This window comes from Triturus cristatus, chromosome 2_1, assembly GCF_964204655.1.
Source record: "Triturus cristatus chromosome 2_1, aTriCri1.1, whole genome shotgun sequence".
Lineage (NCBI taxonomy): Eukaryota > Metazoa > Chordata > Amphibia > Caudata > Salamandridae > Triturus > Triturus cristatus.
The window spans coordinates 860,236,741-860,262,125 of NC_140581.1; the positions used below are offsets into that span (position 1 = coordinate 860,236,741).

General features: G+C 43.1%; 1 protein-coding gene across 6 annotated transcripts in view; it reads right to left on the reverse strand.

Annotated features, from left to right (window-relative positions):
- Nucleotides 1–25,385, reverse strand: part of KANK1 (KN motif and ankyrin repeat domains 1) — a 634,838-nt gene that overhangs the window by 51,868 nt on the left and 557,585 nt on the right. For all 6 annotated transcript variants that reach the window (XM_085632970.1, XM_085632973.1, XM_085632974.1 and 3 more), the window contains one exon: nucleotides 4,621–4,821. In XM_085632970.1, coding sequence (XP_085489096.1) covers nucleotides 4,621–4,821 — 201 coding nt within the window. The remainder of the gene's footprint in view (nucleotides 1–4,620; nucleotides 4,822–25,385) is intronic.

Below are 25,385 nucleotides of genomic sequence, written 5' to 3' on the forward strand. Positions count from 1 at the left end.
TTTCAACCTATTGATACTGGTGCTGATTTCCATAGTGGAGAAGAGGACAAAATATGGGCAGTACCTACTCTCTCTTCCACCAATTGCAAAGTGGTCAGTCGCAGCTTTGTAATTGAATGCTTTTGCTCTCAATAATGGTCTGAGAGCATGTATTGAGAGAACACCATCAGACAAGGAGGGGAGGGATACTTTCAATCGACAGGGGGCTCCAGTCTAATTGATTATATACTGATGGATATAAGGTTATGGTTCCAAGTAGTTGACATGGAGGTGACAGGATAGTGACCATAATGCCCTTAACTTACCATGTGCCCACTGGGATCTAATACCTCCTCCCACACTAATAAACCATTTGATAAGAGGCTTGCACCCACAAGTAACCACTATAGGTTGAGGTGGAGTGTTACTGCGCAACCCTGGTCATCCAGAAGCGTATATAAATACGTTTATTGCCACCACCCTGGAAGCAGTGTTACTGCTGGGGTAGGGGGTTTCTCTGGTAGCTGCCACATGGGGTGACCTCAGTACTATCCATAATATCAAGGTCTATTCCCTAAAGGAGCTCTTTATGGTAGAATCTAGGTCTTTCCCTAGGAAGGCCAAAACAGTCCCAAAACAGCTCAGCGAACTTTTATGGGTGCCAATAACAGTGGCAATAGAGCTTTAATCAAGGAAGCAAGGGCCTCTTACAAAGTCACATTAACTCAGGCTAAACGCGAATTTGAGTTGGCCAAATGGGAAGCACTGTTTAAGTCAGTAAAATAGAAATATCATCTGTTTTGGCAAATACTGTCTGGTAGGAATTCTGAACCTGCTGCCCGCTGAATTCTATTGTTTCTGCGGTATCGTGGATTGACCACTTTTGCCTACCTTGACTGCACAAAGGGCCCTACCACCAAATCGATAAGGACCACCAGTTTAAAACTAACAAGGAAATATGAGGCTCCGACTTTGCCATGTACTTCAACCGCATCCTAGAAGGGCTGCCAACTCCTCCCACATGGGCAGGGGCCGAGATTGTACCATGGAGTGGAGAAGTGTGGCTCAATGATTAGAGTGGCAGACCCTGATGCAGAGGTCTAGTCCGGGACCAGGGTTCAATTCCCCGCCTCGGCGGATCTTGTGCTCAAAAATTCCACGGACCTGCTAATTCTCGCCTCGGTGCCATTCCAATCATGGAGTCCCACTCTGCAACTCTGGGCAATAGCTTGCTTAATCTCCACAACGGCCCCCACAACGCTAAGGATGCCTGGCCTCCACCTTGGGGGTGCCCAGGAGTGGGCGCCTCACAGGGAAAGCCAGGATGGGTTCCACAGCGGTATTCGTACAAGCGCCTTGAGACCCTTGCGGGTGAGTAGTGCGCTATACAAGTATCAATTTACATTTACATTTTACCATTCTATAAGAAAGGCTCAAGGTCCCTACCATCCAACTACCGGCCAATCACCCTCATTGATAACCCGCAGAAGCTTTTTAGTCGGATATTGCTGGACAGGATAAATGAGTGGATTAAGGATGTGGGTTTACTAACTCCCCTACAAGCAAGACCAGCACCAGCAACCAAGAATTTCAATTACAACGTATTTATTGGCAATACGTTACCTTGGGAGGCAGCCGTCTCTATGTAGGTTTTGTTGACCTTCAGACGGCCTTCGATCTCGTACTGAGGAAAGCCCTGTGGAAAGTCCTAATTGACTTGGGCGACCCAAAATACCTTGTTGATGTTATCAGTAGGTTGCACCAGAAGAATTATGCGCAGGTTAGGTATGGCACCCGCGGGGAACTGACAACGCCCATCCCGGTTGCAAGGGGATTAAGGCAGGGTTGCGTTCTTGCCCCAACCTTGTTCTTACTCTACATCAACGACCTGGTGGCCCATTTAGAGGGATGTAATCATGATGCCCAGAGTTGAGCGAACAGTAAGGTCCCAGCCCTCCTGTTTGCGGACGATACCCTACTGGTGTCCAAATCCCCTATGGGCATTCAGAATCTGTTGGAGCAGTTCAGTGATTTCTGCAGGTAGGAAGAGCTCAAAATCACCCTCCAAAAGACCAACTACATGGTTTTGAATCCTTGCCACACAACCCGCCCGCATCCGTCCCTCAATGGTGTCCCCTGGAGAGAGTTTGCAGCTTTGAATACTTGCAGTCTACTCTTATGGAGCATTTTGGTTGATACGCACAGATCCAAAAGAGTAAGCATAAGCTACAGCAATATGCAGGAGGTATTATGTGGGGCTCTCATGACATCAGTTTTTGACCGCTATGCGAATTTATAATCTCCGAGCACTTGGGGGGATTATTATATGGGGGAGAACTCTGGGCCCATTAGAACTTTACTGATTTGAAACTGGTGGAGAATCATTTTCTACGATCCCTGACTAGTCTTCCTTCTAGTACCACACTCCGGTTGGATCTTGGCCATAGCTCGATCATCCACAAAGTGGCCCTTGCTGTACTGGAGAAGACTTTGGGCCTCTGTGGAGTTGGTGCCATATGAGATGGGACAAGAGGAGCTACTAAGGCATCCAGGAGCTACTAGGATCTCCTGGTTTGAGTACATTAAAATTCGCTTGGGTGCGAACAACTGAGGGCAAACCCAGACACTGCAATCAGAGTGCCAAAGACTGTTTTTAAGGGGATCTATTGGAGGTAAATGGATGGAGAAATGTGTAGGAACAGGAGTGTGGGCACTTTGACTCTAGTCTTCCAAGAGTTTAAAGAAGTTTACTCCCTTACAGAGTATATGGAAGCTATCGAGGCCCACTATCAAAACCGTCCTACATTAAATTTCGTATTGGGACTATTCCACTGTCAAATGGCAACATTCCTCCACTGATACTGTCCCTTTTGCCCCCAGGTAAAGAACTGTATTGATTATGTTTTATTTTTTGCCATCACTATCATGTGCTTAGGAAGAAATGGATATTGCCACTTTACCGCAAATGGCGAATTAGAGATTTCAGGATTGCCTCCAGGATCCTTGGATGTAATACAGCACCTCATATTGCATTTGCTGTCTCGTTTTTTGTTGGGTATGTGGAGATCTAGACAGAAAAGTGCAGTGCTCTGAACTTTGCACTGTGTAAACATAAATTGGCACATTGGTCAATTATTATTGGCCATGTGGATAAATAATGGCTAAACCTTTTAGTGTAATTCAGTGGAGTTAATTTGAATGTGTAGCTTAATTCCCCAATTTGAAACTGGACTTTTAGCGGACTGGTTGTAGGTATTTCTTTTCTAAAAGAACATTTTTATGGCTGTAAATGTTTACATTTTATGCTATTTATGAAATGTTTATAGCTGTTTTTTATTTCAATGATTTTAATGTTTTTATTCGTGTACCCTTTTATGGCATTGTTTGCAGAATAAAGATTATTAAAGATACAAAGATAACGTAATAGAAAGCTTAATCAACACACATGATCAAATGTAACAAGTAATGAAATAATAATCGTAGCAGAGTGCCCTCTGATACCAAAGTACCAAACGCAGCAGCAAGCCTCCCAAACTTGCCACGGTTTATTCATCAAATACCAGCTATAAATATGTTGTAGAAATGCAAAGATTTCTGTTAGAAACCTAAGCTTTCCTATTTCTGAAGTTAGGGACATTTTCCCAAAAAATAAAACACTTAATTTTGAACAAATTAGCTCATTCTCTAAGCAAGAGCTTGCCATCTACGTCAGCAACTGTAAATCTGTCCACCTAAAAAAAAGATTTTTATTATAAGTAAATACATATTGGTCCCCAAACTTCAGCTTGTCCTTTTCAACAAGCACTCAAACAAACAGATTCTTCCTCGCATACCTATTTACCGTTAGCATCTAATACAAGGGGTGTCCCAAAGTATACGAGGGATTTTTCCAATTATGCCAGAATGCTCACAATAAGTCAAGGATGGCCACCACTATGCCAGTAGCACCATCAGGAAATGGACAGTCGCAATTATTCCAAAAAAGGCTTCAATATGTGAAGTATGAATGAATACCATTATGCCAAGGGCAGCTAGAACCTGCCCACAATATGTAATGGATGGGCCATTATTATGCCAGAGCTAGCCAGATTATCATCAAGAATGCCCAAAGTGTCCAAGAATGCCCAAAGTGTCCAAGATTGGCCACCATCATGTCAGAATATGGTCAGGAATGTCTGTACTACATCAAATTGAGAGCTCAGAGAAAATGTTTCCATAAACAGGAGGTAAGAATAGCATGACTGGTTGGTGGATGATAGAAAGCTGGGGCGACAAGAGATACAATGTATTAACAACACAGTTGTTATTGACTGTATAGACCAGGGCTCTCTAAAGACTGTCCTTGAGGGCCGGATCCATGCCAGATTTTTAAGACCACTACAGTTATCTAAATGGGGATATATTCAAAAAATCTGCCATGGATCCGGCCCCCCAGGACAGACTTTTGAGAACCCTGGTGTAGACAATAACATAAGAATGACAGTGTAAGTATTTAGGATTTTTAAAGAAAAAAATAACTTTTTTGCATGTTAGGCCATCTCCTTTACATATAACAGTGTATGTATTGGTGGTATAATGTCTAGGTAGAAGCAGATATCACAAACCTCGCGACTCTAAGCTTCAGGTCAGAAAATGAATTACCATAGAGTCCAGAGGCCATCTCTTCATCAGACAGAGGTAACGTGTTGTCGGAATCAAGAAAAGATTGATTGGTTGGACCCATTGCAACGCTCATCGTAACCTTCTCCCCTTGGGTGGTCTTAAGTTCATGTTCAAGTGTTCGAGGGCTTGACATCACTTTTGGGTTGGGAATCTGGCCGCGAGAGTCAGACTCTAGATCAACTGTTGTTAAAGAGAAGTAAGCAATTAGCACACAATCTAACAAATCAAAATGCATTTTTTAAGAAAAGACTCACACATTCTAATAAGATAGAAGTTAAAACTCTTATATTGCATACATGTCTCAGAAGCAGTGCTTAATTCGAGCGGTGGTTTCAGGTGGGGCACACTGGCACTCTTTTTTTGGGGACCTGGACTTAGAACAAGAGAGAGAAAAGCTGCAAAAGACTAAAGAGGAAGGAATAGAAAGATGGAAAAAGATGGCAAAGGGAGAAAGCACAGATAAAAAAAGAACCTACGACAGTGCAAAATATGGGGCAGGGATAGTATTTTGGTAGATGACAGAGGTATGAGGTAAAATAAAGTCTACTAGACAGTACTGGTACTCGGCAACCCTAATATTCTGAAGTGTCGCCACACTGTTTAGAAAAATGTGGGCCACTGGGCTTATTCGTTTACTACCTAAAAGTACTAAGGATTTTGAAAAACACCCTTATTTCAATGCAGTATACGAGAAAAAGCAGCGTAGCTGAATTCCTGAATTAGGGCAGGCGTTACGGTGTGCAACGGGTGCACTCACTGGGTGCTGATCTGGAGGAGGCCCTGAGTTGACCAATAACTCACTATTTAAAAACACCTGCTGTAGAGTTCCATGTGTGTCCAGCTTTCAGGCAGCAATAAAAATGTCAAGATAACTTGTGATTAATGTCCCTGCTAGACAGAGAGATCGGAGTTTTGTGTAGGGGCAGTTTTGACTTGCTATAAAGTAGCGCAGAGGGTTAATGGGGGGAGGAGGGGAGGTGGCGCCAAAGAATATTGTTGCACTGGGCGACATTAGTGCTAAAGCCTGCCCGGTCCCCAAAAAATAGTAACTGTAAGAAACTAACGCACACAGCTTACTGGCGACCCCACACAGAGGTCTCGTTCTATTACCTAATTCTTCTGATCACATACATAAATTAGAAATTAAACTCCCACCTCTGTTCACTAACCACCCACACGAATCTTAAACAAACACAGTTGTTTAACTAAAAAAACACCAGATGGCTAAATAAGCATTCAGTGCAAACATCTCCCTGTGATTTGCATGTCACAAGATCTAGTCCGGCCAAGCAGATTCAGACTTGTGTCCTTGGTAAGTGGATAAACAGAGTACCGGAGTAACAGCAAATTAGAATATTAGCAACACTGTTGCAGCAGGCACTCCATAAAATGTGATAATAGAAATTAGGAAAAAAGTACCATCCTTGAGAGCAACCAATCTCTACATGAAGTCAATGCCCACTATTATGACTGAGACTGCTTTCAGCATTATCACACTAATATGATTCAAATTAGAAGATATATGTCCCACAAAAACACTTCACACTGAACAAAGTAAATCATCTGTTTATAAACCACTGTTACACATATACTCGATCTCAGCAATGTACTACACCATCAAAAGACTTGCCTTCCTAGCAAACACAATTGGAAACCTTATCTCCTTCCAGTTAAACTTTATTTCTGACCATAAGATTTTGTGGAATTACTTGTAAAGCTTGCGATTTGGATGCAACACTGATAATTAAGATGCATATCTACTGATTCTACTTGACCCCTAGGCAGTGCTGGACGTAGCCGGCCACAGCAAACTAGTAAACACCCTGAAGACCAATATGAGCTTCACAGGCAGAGTCCTTGAATAGATCTTATTTCTAGGACACTGCCCTGAGCTGGTCAAAAGTGTATACTCCAAATCCTTCCCAGTGATGTTGCCACAGACAATCGCCCAAGGATCAATTCACTTCGGAGTTCTTTTTACTCCATATAAATGGAGCCTATTGGAGCAATGATTGACAATGGTAGACCACCAAGATATTAATGACACACAAATGTAGCTTGGAGTTTCAAGTGAATGGGTCATCATAACAGAAGTGCTTAGCAAAACAACACTGCCAAATTCTTGCAGAAAAAAATATTTAAATGTCTAAAGCCAATTAAAAACAAATCCCACTGTAAATCACAATTTCCAATTGTTCATAATTATTGCACAGATGCAACAACAATGAAACAGACGATTTATCCACCAACTACTGCATTCTAAAATTAAATGGTTAAACATACATATCATTTTATATTGTTAGTATTTTTTAGTTGATACGTATGGTGCAACCTCTTGGGGCTAAAATAGTTTTCAATCTGCATCCAACTTTTTATTTTGATATTGTACATGTATTAGGTTGCTGTGGTCATGAGACAAGGTGAAGATTACTGTGTATAGTGAGCTACAATGAAGCAGCTTGTATCTTGCTACTGCGTATTTTCTTGTGACCCCAATATTACTAGGCATTAGGGCTTTGGTTGCTGGATGTGTATCATTTGTCCTTCTTTTAGCGCCGGGACACTCTTCTGAGTAGCCACACACTTAAAAAATCCCCCTCATTCATTCATCATGACTCCTGCAGTAGCCATGGGAACTAGATCAGCTCATATTATTTCTTGGATATTATCGCTGTTTTTGCGCTAGAATGGCCCTTGTGCCTCTGCCATGTCTTGTCGACGATTTTTATATACTACAGATTTTTTTTGTCTTTTTTAATGTAAAAGTGTGACCCAAAGGTCTTGCTATATTCACGTCTACTGAGCAGTCCCGGTCCTCTCTCAAATAAAAGTGTAGAATGAATAAATACAACCTATGCCAATTCCGTCATGGTGGTTCTGTGCTTCTTACTCTTCTTGAGCAACTGTCAATTCTGAAAGTACTTTGCACCTTCAAATGTGTTAACATTTTGTTAATCTATTTATTCCTAAATGAGGCTTTCAAACGCGTACCACTGTAACAAAACTGCTTCAGACTTACTATAATAATGGTTAATCCAACTGCGAGTTCTTGGATAACAGAAGACACACATCTCTAAAGAAGAGCAAGTAAAGAATGTCTTGCTCTGTAAAACCAGATCCCTACATGACCCCAAAGCATATACTTAACAGGTTTAAATTTACCAGAGACCCACAGCTTTTGTTGAGTGTTGGCAGAGAAAAAATGTTTAAGCAATGCGGGGTGTGGACTATTGGTGTTATTATGTACGAAAGGTTGGTATAGCAAATTACAAATGTGGTAGGATTTGGAGGAATGATTTAATTGGAAATGTGGAAGTTTGAATATTGATCAGTGATCTTGATCCCATTCCTTGCTCTATAGGTGGTTTTTGTTACAGTCGTATGGGACTGCTTTGAAGAGGACTATGCAACTTAGAACTATTTTGCATAGCGATAACGAGGATGCTTTGCGCATATGCAACATGAAGCAGAGTAGCTTTGACCCTACTGCTAACTGGATCAGTGATCATGCGATGACTGGTTACTGAAAGATGGCCGTGTAACTCGGAATAACATTAGGATGTGTATTTCTTTTTTACTTTGTTCGATTTTCACTATTGCCGAGAATGTTATACAAACATACTTGTAATAATTTTTGTGCATTAGTATGTAAAAAGTGATGCTGAAGTTAACTAAAAAAAGTAAAATAAAAAACACACAGATGATGGACAGAATGCAGAGCAAATCAAACATTTACCCCCAGTCAATAGATCTGGGTTAAGTCCATTGTTCTTCTGCTCACCATTCCACCCTGGTTTAGAGCCAGCCATATGCAAATCAGTCTCGACCCTGTGCCTCTTGGGAAGAGTCCAGCCCGAACTGCCTACCCAGGTCCACCCTGGGCTGGAAACAAGTATCCTGGGACCGGTTTCAGGGCATTACCCCTCATCAGCCAGGCTAGCTTGAATCCAGTGGCACCGTGAGCCCGGGACCCATGACTGGGCATAACCGGCGCACTTAGGGCAAGAAAGCAAGAGACACACAGATGATGGACGGAATACAGGGCAAATCAAACATTCACCCCCAGTCAATAGATCTGGGTTAAATTCATTGTTCTTTTGCTCACCATGCCACACCAGTTTAAACCCAGCCTTGTGCATATCAGTCTTAACCCTGTGCCTCATGGGAACAGTCCAGCCCGAACTGCCTAGCCAGGTCCTAGCCTGGCTGATGAGGGGTGATGCCCCGAAACCGGTACCAGGATGCTTGTTTCGTTAAGTCATAATTAAATTAGGCGCAGTCATATGTTACAGAAAAAAACTCTGTGAATCGAGCCTAAAAACTGGAAATCGCAAATGCAGGTACAATAGAAATCTTGAAAAAGTGTAGAAAGCACTTCAATGAAGGCTACAATATAGATAAAGTAAGGGTTTCAAGAAAATGACTTTTGTACAATACAATATATACGGTATACACAGTGTACAATGATCTCTCTAATGATATTAGTTTTCCACCTCCATCACTTGATCTTCACAGCCTGCAGACTAACAATACCACGCAGTAGGATGAATGAATCCTCAAACATGGCTTTTGAAGAAAAACAAAAAATAGGGAAAGTGACATTTCTAATGGCAAACTGGATGTAAATCCATCCTGTCTACAGCATATTATCTCTTGACCAATGAAACAGAGATAAGGAAGATAGCTGTGAAGTGATGAAATGATAATATCTCAGCAACAAAATATGCAACAGAACAGCCCTCTTTCACAAATTAAGTTTACACCAGGGAATAGAAAGCGAGGCTGCCAAGTCAAAAACAGTTTCGTTTGTTGTCCATCTGTTCCACATGACAATAGATCAGAGTGACTCATGTTGAGTGTTGGTATGTGCCTAGGCTGCCAATCGTGATAGCAAAAAGCTCTGAAAGCAAAAAGGCCATTGAGACAGGCGCCTATGGACAGGCACAGGAGTAGAGAATATGGAGAGATTGTCTGGATGGCCAGCAGCACTTGAAATATGCGTGGATCCTGAAGAAGAGCACATGGAGTAACCGTCGTGGACTTAACTCTAATGGTAGATGAAAGAATGGATAACTATATTTTCTGTATGCCTGAGTGCCACTGGCACATGCTCGTTACCCTGACCCGGCACTGGCAGGGACTCGATAATGAGCTGAAACAATAAATGTACGCTTCATTAGCCACCTCAGCAGCAATCCAAGCAGAATAGACATGAACCAGTAACTTAAACCCTCATCTCCCACAAGGCAGGGCTGGTAATCACCCATAAGCAACCAGGATGTACAAGGATGCCAATGTAAATTAAGGCATTATTTCTACATGGAAAATGCTCTTTCCTGGAGGCAAAGCATTGCTAGACTTCGCAGGTCAATTTAGAAACAGTTGCCAAATGTTCTTTCAAATGTGCACAAAGTAAATCTTTGGAAAACTGGCAAGCACAGACTTTATTGTTAAAGCAGAAAAACATGATCTGTACTTCCAATCATACATAGCTTAGTAATGAAGAACAATCCATCCCGCCAAAGGAAGGGAACGATTCTTACAACAGACCCAGAAGGTTATGGCATCAATCTCAGTTTTTGCTTGGCACTATTGAAACACACAAACGAGTTTCTGCTAGAACATTTGGTATTGCGTAAAATTGTCAACTCAAGGGTACTGTTTCTTAATGGAATCATCATGGGCAAGTTTCATATCATTCTCATGAAAAACGAAATATCCTGAATTTTAAGTCCTGTTCAGTATAGGAATCCTGAGTTCTATGAGTAATAGGAGACAAGTGTAACGTTTGTATTTCTTGGAAACCATTAACCTGTCTAAAGCACATTTCTATAGGCGGTACAACAGGACGTGTTAGGAGATTTCGGGAGTATTAAAAGTCAACTATGCCACAAGACTAGAAAATGATGCATTTTCAAGAGTCACAAGTGAAACAGCTTTTTTGTTCTAGCGTCTTTTTTTCTGGTGATATGCAAAAATATACTTTGTCTCCTTTAATTACAGGCATATGACACCCCTGCCCAGTATTTCACCCCCAGCCCCAACACACGCACCACTACAACGCAAGAACGTTTAAGGGGCAGGCCCTATGGTCTTTTACAAAGGCCTTCTGACCAGGTCTCATCACTTCTGCTTACTTGTCCTTGGTGGTTGCAAATTCTACTTAACAGTCTTCGGTTACTTGTATCTTGATTCGTGGGTCACAGTGAACATGCACAACATTTGATGTCAGAGGGGAAAAGGGCCAGCACTAAATGAACATGAAACTAAAGCTGAAATGGAATTCGATAAATATACGTTTCTCTGGGACCTAAAACCGTCTGTTTGTATTACTCGGGAGAACATTCTAGAAGGCTAGCTCAAGGTCAGTGATGGAGATTTCTTGTGTATATACTTACTACCGTATACTTACTAGGGCTTGCGTATGGTGGAGAAGACCCCATCCGTGTTAAGCATGTGCTAGGGGTGTCATCAGGAAAAGATCTTGGTTTGTATGTTCACTGGAAAGGGTGTGCTAATGGGAAAATGACAGTTGAAGCTCCACTCGACTGCATTTGCGTTTATAAAATTGCGGAGATAACAAAAGCAAGCAGCTGTTCCGTTGTGCCAATGAAAAATAATAGGTTGAAAAAATGAATGGAGCACATCTGGTTACCCAAGAAGGTGGATAGTGACATTGTGTGTCAGTGATAAAGATGTTTTTTCTATGTAATATTCTTTGGACAGGCTTGACGAGAACTTGTTTGGAAATTGGTTGCCGCACAAGAAATTTCATCTCTGGGCTTTGGGAGTGCCACCGCATTTTGGATGAGATCCTACAAGTGAGAGACTCGCTTAGATTAGGTGAGAAATGGTTAGAGAGCTAAAATGCTCTTTTGATCTCACCATATATGTAATGCTATGTTTAGAGCGGACCTGAACGTGTAGGTCCTCTTCATACTTGGTGGGCAGGGGATATTATTCTCCACTGTATACCGACCATAGTACGTCTGTCAACATCTTTATTTATGGTTTTCTAAAGATCAAGCAACATAACAATGTTTACTTTTTCACAGAAAAATCAGCAACTCCGTACACACAGACCACATACAATTGTCCAGTATTGTATCATTCCGCGCTTTTTTAGTTTCCCCAGTTCGACACATGGTCAACAACATTGCATTTGATATTAGCCTTCTCCACCTCTTTCCTCAGCTTCTATTTGCTTCAGTTTCTACTTTAAGCTGTTCCTGCACCCTGTAGCTCCCGACCACAGCAGGCATCCTGTTGCTCTAGTCAGTAGCCCTGATCTTACCCATATTCCTGTTGGGGACCAAAGGTTCTGTCTTGTGAATCATCTATCGGCGAATGTATCATACTACATATCATTTCTGCACATTCTGTCAAATCTCCTGCAGCCTTCATAAGTTCCAATCTGCCTGATTTGAATTTCCTTCACCAGGGCCCATTTCCTAATATTTTTCTCCCAGGCTATCCCAGTGGACTTCTTATTCGAGACCCAATGTTCGCTCTTCAGCATTTACCAATAGTAAGCCTAAAAGTGCAAAAGTATTTTATATCTTCCTGTTTTGGTACAATAACCAATAGCCGTCCCGATTGTTGCCTCTAATTTTATGCCTGCTGTAGATATTTCAAAAGACCAGGCCATGTGTATGTATGTTGCATTTTTGCCTGCACATTTTGGGCAAATTGGAGTCGTAGAATCCCATTCTCTAAGAATTTCTAGGGGTTTCTCATATCAGTTTATGTTATACCAAATTCTGTATAACACAATCTTCTATTTTTTACCCTCTGGCCAATGTTCTTACACAACCCACTGGTATAAACTGCATTAAAAAATACACGTGCACAGTGTACTCGGGAGTGTGTACACTAAACACACAGATCCAGAAGCACAGCGCTTTTATATGTTTTTCATGTTGTGCGAGTCACTATGGAGGACTGCAAGCGCCCGGAAAATACTTTTAGGTTTATATTCAGGCAACTATAACACATTACCTGCGTGTGACTTTAGCTAGGAGATGGCAATACTAGCACGTGTCTTTACTTTACTGGCACGTGCACTTTTCTTTTTTAGCACAAATATTCTTCAATAAACAAGAAAACGTGTTTTGAGTGCCCTCGCTATTCAATTGTCATGGGCTGGCCAAGCCACCCGAAAGCAGAGTTAGAAAGGCAAGAGAATGCCAACTGCACAGAGCTTAGTTTTAAAGACCCAGAACAGGAATTTAAAGACTTAAAAAAGGCGAGATGGACAAACAAACACGAGAGACGAATTTCAAGGCCGAGAATGAACCTAATTCAGACGAACAAAAAGGGCAACTCTGGAATCTATCATTTGCGTCCACATTTACATTTTTAAATCCCACTTTAATCGTCCTGGAAACATTTTCCGTCGCCCTTCATGTTGCCATGGTACAAGCGCTCCCTGCCTCGAGCAATGACCTTCGGGAAAGACTACCTGGCGTCAGAACTCGCGCGCTTTGTCCCCTGCGAGCCAGATAATTGAACGCTTGTTCAAGTCCTCAATGGATTCTGGTAACACTACAAGAGGAGCAAGTTCATTCAGATGGTTCGAGCAGCTTCCAACGCAAACTTTTATGACATTAGAACCCAGAAGATGCAAGGCAATCAATCCTACATCTGTAAGGGAGAACGGTGATAAAAACTTTAGCGGGAGGACAGCTTGCAAGGATGCGGTTTGCTTTCCAGGTAAAACGTGAATTAATTCTGTAATACAAGGGGCATGAACACATTTTCTCAGACACAGAAAGGGTAAAACCCTTTGAGACATCTGCCCCTATGTGCTTAACCATTTATTACATATCGTTTTATTGTGGATTCATCTTATGAAATAAATGCATCATTCATTAATATTTTTACTTGTTGCCCTCTCTTTTTAAATACAGTTTAGGGATTAGTGGAAGTGCCGGAGCTACTATTCACTATGCTCTATTTTGATGAAACCTGGATTTTAAAGTTTATAAAGCAAAATATTTTATGGAAGGAGACTTTTCTTTGCCCACCAGCAATCGCCATTACTCCGAGTCCCATTCTTTTTTACCCCAGTGCTTAGTTGAGAACTCTTAAGAGTCCATGGTGCAGATAGCTTTTTAGGTCTCGCCTGACCCAGCGCATGCGCTGGTCTGGCGAGACTTATTGAGAGGGCTCCAAAAAGTGCTACCAGGCCAGCCTAGAGCTACAGTGCATGTGCGCGGGCGCGCGCGCTGCGTTTTACCGCAATTACTTTCACTTTCGCGGCCGCTTTGATGTTGATCACAATCGCAATCCCGATCACTTCCACTTTCGCGGCCGCAAGGCCGCTTGGCATAGCCAATAGGTCTCGATTTTGGGACCTTATAAGTATTTAGTTACGCAACTGTTGCATGGCTAAACACTTATAAGGTCCCAAAGGCGAGACCTATTGGCTATGCCAATGCTTGTTTTATTTGCATTATGGTTCCTGTCTTGACTATTAAAGGGATATTAAATTCAGAATGTAAAGAAAAATAAACTGGACTGGATATGCTACTCTGCAGAGACCTGGGAAACTGTGACAATCAATGATACAAATAGAAGCGAGTACTGGCAAAGTAATAGTTCTGGCCTTGACAAGCCAGTAATGTTATATTTATTTTTTGCAAACATAGGTAATAGACTACAAGTCTAAAAGGAACAGAATTCCTACCATCTGAAAGCCACATGCATATTTTTTCGAAAAAATATATCAAAACATGACGAGTTAGAAAAAAACAACAAAAAACAAACATGTAAGCAGAAATAAGAGCAAAGCTTAGCCAACCAGCCCTGGTACTGAAGTGGACCACTTTCTAAGCAGATGTGCACAAGCAAAAAGTTGTCACTAGTAATGGAGAAAGTCAATAGCTGAAGTAGACTGTCCCATTCTATGGGTTATGGTGGGTTAAAGCCAAAGGTGAATAACACTTGAATAAAACAATAAGTAAAGAGAGCTGACAAAAGCCCATACACTCACGTGCTTTTTCAAAAACACGAGTCTGGAAGACCTGCTATCCATTTGTTTCACTGTGGTCACAGGTCTAAATCCTCATAAAACAGCTCAGAATTCATGTGGGTGCTACAGAGCTTACTATGTCTGATCAGTGGTCTTCAAACATTTAAATTAAATATAAATTACCATCTGGAGGTCGCCAGGACGTAGTTCTAGTTACCATAGGAAGAGCGTTTTTTCATTTGCCAATAACTTTGATGTTTGAAGAATCCACACAAAATTTTCAAACTAGTCTGATGCTCACTCGAGCAGCTGTCTTGGAATATTTGCGGTGAGCCGTCAAGTGTGGGGTGGGGGAGGGGGGGGGGGTGATTGGGGTTTCCCAAAGCACGTTTTCCTATGTTAATTCCCATAGAGATTTTAGACATGACTACAGCCCGAACTGCTTTACAGAATTACACAACATTGGTCAGAAAGGTAGCTGTTGGTCCAGAAAGCAATCTTTCTGTAAATTGGTGTAAATCCATTCAGTAGTTTTGGAGATATTAAGAGGAAAAAACGTTGTATATATAGGGACGCGAGGCTCCATGAATGTTCCCGATCTCGTGCTGAGATCTGATTGGCTGCCAACACTACAAACCAGGAAGTGTTGGCAGCCATCTTGAGACTTGGCTTGGGGCACAGGGACATTCACCGCCCCCGGGACCACCACCTCCCAAGGGTAGGACCTACTAAATAAATGGAGGGGGACCATGGGGCCCCCTTCCTGGAGTCATAGATGGCCCTGGGGACCACCACCCCACAGGCTTGGCTACTGCTATGTCGCATGGTGCCCACCCCCGGGAGATAGCTGTTCGCTGTGGCTCGGTGGCCACCTTACCCGCACCCGCCAAGCCACAGCACACACTACGCTTCTTTATATAGGCACATTTATAAAGCGCATGGTTATACTCGGCCAGTGAGTCCCCGCGCTGCGGTGCAAACTGCCCCAATTGCTACACCCTAACCTAGCCAGCAAGCAAAAGCATTATATAAATGCTCTTGATTGCTGGAAGCGGAGCAGAATTGCTTTCACACACAGGGAGCTGCGTTTTTAGCAGCTCCCTGTGTGTGACAGCAATGCCAGCTCCTGCAGGTGGCGTGAATTCAGCAGGTACCTCGGGGACCTTCAGGCTACCACCGCGGTCCCAGTGGAGAGTGAGTGCCCTGGAGACACCCACTTTAAATGGCCAAGCCCCGGGGGGTGGGGTTCCTGGGGCCGAATTCAGCTCAGGGAGGGTGACCATGCAGACTCCCTCCCCCATCTGTACAAGGCTGTGGTCCGGTAGATGGGGTCCCAGATGCCGAAATCAGCCCAGGGAGGGGGGCCACGCAGCGCCCCTTCCCTGACAAAACAAAAAGAATTGTAAAAAATATGCCTGCCCAGCAAGTCGCCAGAGGCCCTGTCCCCTTTCACCGCCACTGTGCAAACGAGCATCCTGGTGCACTACTAGTTAAGGGATAAAGTCCCCTTGAATCGTACGGGTCTTTGGGGGCCAAATACCCCTCCTGTTACCTCCAGTAAGTCCCACACAGTGGGATTGCTGATAGGTCTTCAGAGGTCATGCCCCCTTTCTCCACCACACTGCAAATGGTCCACCTGGCACACTACTCGTTGGGGGATGAAGTCCCCTTGGCTGAGGAGTCCTTGGGGGCCAGCAAGCCCTCCTGTTACCTCCAGTAAGTCCCACACAGCGGGATTGCTGAGAGTTGGTTGGAGGCCCTACCCCCTTTGTCCACCACTCTGCAAAAGGTCTTCCTGGTGCATTACTGGTTGGGGGATTAAGTCCTCTTGGATGCTGAGGGTCCTTGGGGGCCAAGAAGCCCTCCTGTTAACTCCAGTAAGTCTGACACAGCAGGATTCCGGAGAGCTGGTTGGAGGTCCGCCCCTTTTTTCCACTACTCTGCAAACGTGACTACTAGTTAAAAACTCAAATTCACTTAAACAACCAAAGGTTACAAGGACGTTATAGTTAAGGAATCGAATTTGAAAAAGCTTAGAAATTCACAGAAAAAAACCCAAAAAGTACGGGACATTCTAATTAGGAAATAGAAAAAAAAAAACCTTAGAGGTTCACTGAAAAAAAAAAAATAGTTACAGGGACGTTCTAGTTAGGCTCAGATTTCACTTGCACAAAACCATAGAAATTCAGCAGTTATAGTTACCTAAGCGAACTATAACTTACGCCCCTGCAATGCACTGCTTATGACCTCACACATTACATCACTCATGACATGGTCAGTAACATCACCGATGGCTGGCCTGGAAACAAATTCTGGCTCACAAATATTTGTTAGAACCGAAACCCAGCCCGTTCTCAGGCTATAACAGCAGTGGTGACAAGGAAGAAGAAATCACTGCCATTTACAGCAACTTCAGTCCACAAGCAATCCCAATAGACCTCGCCAAATATCTTAACCTAAGAACCAATGCTAACTATAAGGTCCATCATCACCCAAGAAGAAACAGTTGTCATGATGAACTCCATCCACTCAGGGGCTCCACTGAACCCCTCCTCCCACCATGCCTACTCCGGGACTGCAACCCATCAGTGCCATGTTCACACCCAATCTGAATGCCTCCGCCTCCTCTGAGCCCTTCCTAGATGCTTAGAAAAATACAACTGTCCTACCATTGTTGAAGAAACCCTTTGCAGACCCTTCAATGCTCGCCAACTACAGACTGATCTCCCTGCTACCATCCCTGGCCAAATCATCAACAGACACTTCACCGAGTACCTCAACAACCGACCCGACCACAGCACAGAAACTACCCTCACCGCTGCAACAGATGACATCCACATGACTCTAGACAGAGGAGACACGTGGGCCCTCATTCTCGTGGACTTCTCCGCAGCATTTGACAGTCTCCCACCCCATCCTCAAACACATCAGAATCCAAGGACTTGCACTCCAATGGATCTGCTCCTTCTTGACTGGAAGGACCCAGTTAGTCAGCCCAGAGCCATGCACCTCAGACGCACCTCAGACGCTTGTGACCTTATCTGCGGAGTCCTGCAATGATCCTCTTTTAATGTGGCCCCCTTCAAGGCATACATGATCCATCTAGCCAGCATCATCAGCTCTCACGATATCAACGTCCTCTCCTACGCCGCCGACGACGACATGTAGCTCATTCTCTCCCTCACAGACAAGACACCCAGTACTATGAGCAAGTTCAATCCAGGCATGACTGAAATCGCTTACTGGATGAAGATCAACTGTCTAAAGCTGAACACTGACAAGACCGAAATCGTGATCTTTAGGAAGAGCACATCAAAAGGTAAGTCTCATCTAGGATCGAGATGAGGATCCTGACTGCCTCTATGGCTCCTGCTATTTCCTACTCTTGAAAGACCTGAATGATATTACTATTGCAACAATCTACCAAAACCTCAACTTTATGAAAAATAATTCTGATGTTGTGCTCCTCAACCCTTTCAGTGAGCCCATCTTCTATGTTCAAGAGACACATCTCTGGCCCATACCGAACATTAATTAAACATTTCACCTATACCTTTGAAAATAGCTAAAGCTCAGAATCATTCTCCATTACTTTCAACTGGGCCAACAGCATGATTTTAAACTGTTTAAATTATCTATGGATTTTCTCCCAAAGCCAGAAGAGAATGTATGAATGCCTGAAACGTTCCCAACTGCTAATGTAGACGCAATCATTGTGCCACAATCTGCACTAACCCACTGGTTCGTGGAAGATCCTTCACATCTCCTGAAAGGGATTCACCACTCAATTGGATATTGAAACTAAACACAAACTCAGTACACAGATATTTATCTTGTTCCTTTCACTCGCACAGGCTCACACCTAAGACTGAGGAGTGGAAGTGCAACCAGTCACCTTCAACCAATCCATACATCTGTGAAAATCGAACAACCGCCATGCTAGTCCCCTAACAGACCCATTACCAGGCGCTTTGTGAGACATGTGCCAGTGACAATAGACAGCATGTGCAAGCACCCCACGAAAACATCGAAGTCCTTCAACCCCATCCTGGAAGCGGAGATCCTTAAACTGATCTCCACCTCCAAACCCGCCTCTCACATTCTTGACCCTATACCTACCCAATTGACCAAAAAACAAACTCTACATAGCCCCGTTCTGGTGCAAGATCATAAACAGCTCCCAGAGAACCGGCATCATACCTGAATGCCTCAAAGTTGGCCAAGTCATGCCACTGCTAAAAAAAAAACAGGCCTTGACTCCAAGGATCTGAATAACTTCAGACGCATGTCCAATCTCACCCTCCGATTCAAAATCCTCGAAAAATGCGTCCTCCTACAACTGACTCAGCACATGGACAACATCAACCTTCTTGATACCCACCAATCAAGTTTCAGAAAAGGCTATAGCACCGAGGCCGCGATCCTTAACATAAACGATATCCACAAATCCCTCGATACCGATCAATGCTGCCTACTCATTCTCCTGGACCTATCGGCAGCCTTTGACATGGTTGATCACCAACTACTCATCAAGGCTTCACAAGAAAGGGTAGGTGCTGATGAGGTGGTCCTACACTGGTTCTCCTTCTTACATAGCCGCTCACAAAGGATTAAAAAAACTTTACTTCCGACCTACACCCAGTCAGCAGGGGTGTCCCCCAAGGTTCAGTGCTCTCACCACAACTGTTCAACATATACATGGAACCCCTCACCACCATACTTAAAAATGCCAACATCCCTTTCCACCTATATGCAGATGACACCCAGATCTATCTAGAAACCTCCTCCATAGATGACATTCACAGACTAAATGACACTCTAAAAGAAATCCAACATTGGCGGTCTCTAAACCACTTAAAACTCAATCAAGACAAAACTGAGATTCTCCTCATCTCCAACAAAGAAGAGAAACCCAAATTGCAGAATGGCTAAAAGCTATGGATGCTCTCCGAACCAATATGTATAACACTGCTCTATTGTATGACTCTTGCAAAAAACTGTTGTAAAGCGCTCCAATACCCCTGGGTCGGCCAGCGTTATATAAAACTCATAATAAAGTAAAAATAAATAAAATACATGTCATGTCCTGCATGCACCAGGTTTATAAATGCACCTCTTAGTAACCATTACAAGTTATCACCAAAAGCACTCCACATCATTCAATCTCACACCAATCACATACATGGAAGACTTAGAAAAATATATATGGTTTTAAACCCACAAGTTCTGTTAAAACAAGAAATATTTAAGAAAACGTATACCTAAATCATGGACGTTCAGTGATACATGAAGTAGAGACAGATACATTTGAAGACTGGTTGACTTGCCTTAGAAGGCTCTTCCTTGTTTTTTGTAATAGGAGTATATGTTTTCCTATATAGATTTGTATTTTTAACACCGATTGTGGGATTAAACAATACATATTTTTTTTAATTTACGTGATATTCTATTTTGACATAGTCTGGATTATGGGTCAATGTATGCGATTGGTGTGAGATCGAATGGTGTGGAGTGCTATTAATGGTAAGTTTTAATGTTTACTAAGTGGAGCATTTATAAGTTTGGTCTAGACAATCTGGACTCCTTGGTTTGAAGGATTAATCTCTGTTAGTTGTTTATTGCATGCACCAAGACCTGCCTGGAGTCCCTTCTCACAGCATGAGGAAACACATCGTCATAGGTTAACGTTTGCCTTGGACATAGCCTCCTAATAACAGCTCTGATTCTCTTTCAAACAGCACGATTCATTTTCTATTACCTTTGTGAAGCCTGCCATGACCCTGAGGGACAGATGTGGAATGACATTGAGTCTTTCCTCTTCCAGCTGGTTACGCTTGGCAGACTCTAGACAGTCATCTCACCCAGCAACCTTACCAGCACCCTCTTTTACCAACTATTTCACTTGCATTAACACCTGTGAAATATCTTCTCTTTGACCAGCGCGTTTGCCAAGCGGTCACGTTCTCTTGCTTACACTTGCGCTGTCCAGGCTTTAGCTTTAATTTTATAATGGACCCTGTATGCCGTGTTGCATCAGAATTTTTGTTAAAATCAATACAGGGCCCAAACATAAGGCGTAGTACCTCATGAATAATGCCTCGGACTAGGAAGACGGGCGTGGTTGTACTGAGCTGAAAGCTACTTTTCATCTACAAGTATCACTGCTATGAAAAATATACATTCATTATAGATTTTAATATTAAAGATTTACAGGAATGACCAACAAATCTGTGCAATGCTCATGAAAAACAACAATACTACTCCATTACCAAGCACTACTCGTGTTCCAGCGTAACCAGAAGCATTTAAACCATTCTAAAAGTAACCAAATACTTCTCAGCAACGTCAAGCTATCTAATGCACACAGTCCACCTTCCATTAAACGCTCACCCTATTTTTGGTACAAAACCTACTGTGATATTTTTGATATCTGCGGATAGTCAAAATCTACACTTGCACCTATAACAAAAACAGATTGTGCTACAGCCCTAAAATGCCTCAGACATCCAGAGAGAATACAACAACAAAAAATACAACAGTTGGCAAATGAAATTCTTGGAAGACAGCAACACCGCAAAGAGGCTAAGATGTATTTGTTTAAAGACAACTTGGCAAAATTATAGTGTACATCTATTTACATTTTCCAGAGATTTACAATTAGAAAATCGATCTCTGTAGTGTACAACTGTGTTAAGCAGGCCAGTCTGGCGAGCATATGACATAAAATTATTGCACGTTCTAGAACGGGCTGCTCTCTACAGCCAAGACTTGTCCAAATCGGCCATTTATTTCCAAAAGAGTGATTCACATTTTTCGTGTTCATTTCTGAAACATATTACCGACGGCCAGTTGCTTAATTTGCTGCTTGTATAGCACTGACCGAACATTAAAGCTTGTCAGTTGTTATCCTGATAGAAGCAGGATGAGGTAATTACTGGTAAGAATCCAAACTAGTGAGGCATTTTTTCGGGGTCACAGACAACATGCCTAACCTGTCACAGCACATCAGGCTGCTGGCAGGATAAATATAAAATAAAGATTCCTGTTTTATCACAAATACCAACTCGTTACAAGCGGAATGCACTCGAAATAAGTCCCAAAGAGATACATTTGCAATAACTAAATAGGCAAACTACAATGAGCCTGAATTGTTGGAAAGAAGAGATGTTGAAAATGTCTGTCCTTCAGACGTGGCGAGCTACCGCCTAGAATGAAAGAGGGACACCGCTAACAGAGCGAAGCCTCAATTACAAGGCCGTAGTTCAGGAAGGGAGGCCATTTCGGAGACAATTGTGGTTGCTGTGAGATTTTAAAAAAGCAAGCTTGAGAAAATATGAAGGCTGGCGACACTAAATATAGATCTAGCGGCCAACCTGATACTATGATAATAAAGGAAAGGGCTGGATTTAGAAAGGGTTCGTAAACGCCGACAACAGGGCTCCGAGCAACTAAATTAGCATAACTCCAACCTATTCAACGAAAGTCCTCAAACTGACTGGATTCACGTTCTGTTAAATAACCATTTTTGGGTGACCTTTAAGGAAAAAGAAAAACTTAATCTCAATATCAGTGTCGTGCAACTAACTAGAACAACCAATGCAGGGCAGTGATTCAGGCGAGCAGAGAAGCTGCTACCCGCGGGAGTGGGAGTCTCCCTGCGGGACAGAGTGATGGAAACCCAACTCTTGGTTACTGGGAGCAGAGTCCCAACTTGAACAGCAGAAAAATACCTTTAGCATAGAGGCGTGTCAAGATCCTGTGTACAGGGTGAGAAAGCGATTTACAAAAAGCAGTAGAGTAATAAAAGGTGGTTGGAGATAGAACAATTTACAATTTTCATAAGAGTTTACGGTAAAGTGACACAGGGAGGAGGGGAGGGCCGGGCCCATCCCTATGTAAAGCAATGGATGGGGTACTGGCGGTGTTTTGAATCGTAGCAGTTGTGAGCCTCCAAAAGCACAGGTTTGGGAGTGCTGGCAGGCCCCACACACACTCAAAGAGCTCGGAAGCGGTCTATGGAATTCTGGAATGCAGAGGCCCATGGCATTTGGCAACAGCATACCAGTTTTCTAGGAAGAGGCTAACTACAGCATTAAAGGTGGGGTTTGAGAAACTGGTAGCAAAACGGAGCCCTGAGTAACTGGAAAAATGCAGCTTTACATTACCGTGCGGCTAAGTGTGATGCCAAGGAGCGGCAGGGAGGTTAGACTCCCAGGAAGAGAGGCCCTGAGGGACATGAAAGGTCCACCACTTTGAAGCATGTTCTCTGAAGAGGCAACAATTAGGACATTTCTGAGAAGCCGGAGTCCTTCCCAGCAAAATACACTGGTTACTTATGAGTAGGCAGCATTACCATCATATTCCCTCATAACAAAAGGATCAAAAAAAGAAATTAAAAAAAAAGGCACCAAAGAGAATAAAGAGTTACTTACACCCAGACACTCGTTATCGAGTAACTTCAAGATGAGCAGGTAGATGACCCCTGTTTGGCATGGTACACTGAGGGTGAATTCCTGATGCAGGACGTGAAAAGGGCTAGGAGGGTAAGGACAAAAGTAAAGAACAGAAGGTCTCTTCAATTGCTAAACTCCTAAAAGAATGGAGACCCAAAAGGAGCAGGCTGAAAAATTGGTGGGAGCTTTGGAACATAAGCTGGAGACACCCAAGGGTAAAGAAGAGACTAATTTGCAATATTATGAGTCATTTAAAAAACGATGTTTCGCTACCACAATTTCACATCTATGATCAAGACTGCTAGATGGAATTAACTGTCTTGTACATTCCAAGCAAGCCTAGGACTTAGTGAGTGTCTGGTAGAGCTTGCATCATTCTACCATACTACCTGTGGCTGGTATAACATGTAGAACACATCCAAAGAACATGCACTCTCAGCATACATTCTCCCACTCCTCTAAGAAACTATTCATATATGTCGGTATTTTGTTAGTCATGTTTTTTCACGCAGATTTCATCTCTAAGAGGATGTGAGCTACTAAACACACTCTTGCCTTAGAATGAGAAAAGACAAAAAGCTTGCCCAAAAGCACATTGCCTGCTTCTAAGGTACAGTATCTCTCTCAGAAATTCTGTTACCCACCTCAAAGCAGGTCGCAGACCTGCCTAGCCTTGCCCATAAGAGTAATGGGTGAAAACAATGGATTTGCATGCTCTGGGACAGCCAGACCCAAGTTGAGCTGTTCTGGTTGCTTGAAAACCTTTAAAGCCTGTAACATATAATTTTTACTGTAGATCAGTTCTTAGCGCAAGCCTTGATTACAGTGGTGAATGTTGAGGTAGATTACTGTAGCTAATGTGCTACCTTCAGTTATGAGAGACTTGTCTTACTCTAGCTATATTAGAGACTGATTACTTTTTTTGACCTGTTTAGTACCCTCAACTAAGAGGTGGACCAGATACCTCCTGCAACAGTAAAACCAGAGGTCTGTGGCTTCAACACTACAGATCAAATTATTTCAGTACAGGACCAGTATGAGGTCACACTAGTTACAAGAAGAACAAGTTATTTAGCCACAGATACCGAATCTTTGACTATTCCCCAGGCGTCAGACTGGATTTGGAAAATCTTGAGCAGTACCTCTCCACGCCAGTAGGTGGCGTCGATCGACTCCACGTCAGCGTGGCTGGTGTCGACAGTGTCAAAAGTGACGTGCTCGATGCTTATATAGGCACCACCCCAAGCACACTGACATCAGTTTCTTTTTGTGACATTTCAGTGCCAGAAACATGGAGCCCTGACAGAATGCTGATGGACCAGTGTGTAGAAACTAAGAACCTACAAGGGTCACCCTAGATGGAAACATCTGTTAGAACAGTGGAGAGGATGGGAGGGTCAGTAAGGAATCTGTGGCTATATAGAGTCTCTGCCAGATAAGGCGTTATGAAAGGTAAGTAACTTGTTCATCTGATAGAGAATTCTAGCCGCAGATTCCTTAACTTAGGATAGATACCCGAGAAATACCACCTGGGTGGAGGGTCTGCAAACAGATTCAGACCAGGAAGTCCTGGAGAACCGAATGAGCAAAGTGCCGTCACAACAGACTGGAATGTCAGGCAGTAGTGCTCTGTAAACGTGTGCAGAGATGCCCACGTCACAGCCTGACAGCTACCCAGGAGAGAAACTCTGAGTTAACACAGTGGTCACGGCCTCGGGTCTGGTGGAATGATACCGCAACCTCTCCAGAGATTGCTTCTTGGCCAGTGCATAACAGATCTTAATGCAGAGTATAATCCATCTGGAGATGGTCTGTTTCTGCACAGCTTTTTCTTTCTTTGGCCCAATTAACCCGATAAAGAATTACTCATTCACCCAGTGCTCTTTTGTACGGCCAATGTAAAACGAGAATGCTCTGTTTTGGGTCCAGATGGTGGAGTCTCTCCTCTTCTTTGGAAGGATGAGGTGGAGCAAAGAAGATTAGCAGTGGGATATTCTGGCAGACATGAAAGGATGTCACCACTTTCGAAAGGAAAGAGGCACGTGTCCTCAGATCCAATTTTTCTGGGGAAAAAGTAGTGCACAGAAAGTGCCCGCAGCTCGCTAACCCTCCTGACCGATGTAATGGCCACTAAAAAGGCTGTTTTGATGGTCGAGAGGGACAGAGGGCAGCTCTGCATTGGCTCAGATGGTGAGCACATCAAAACAGCCAGAACCAAGTTCAGGTACCATTGGGTTAAGAAAAAGGGTTTTCGTTGAAACGTGTTGGAGTGCTTTGAGTAAGCGGGTCACAAGAGTGAGTTGAACAGGGAGGCTGAG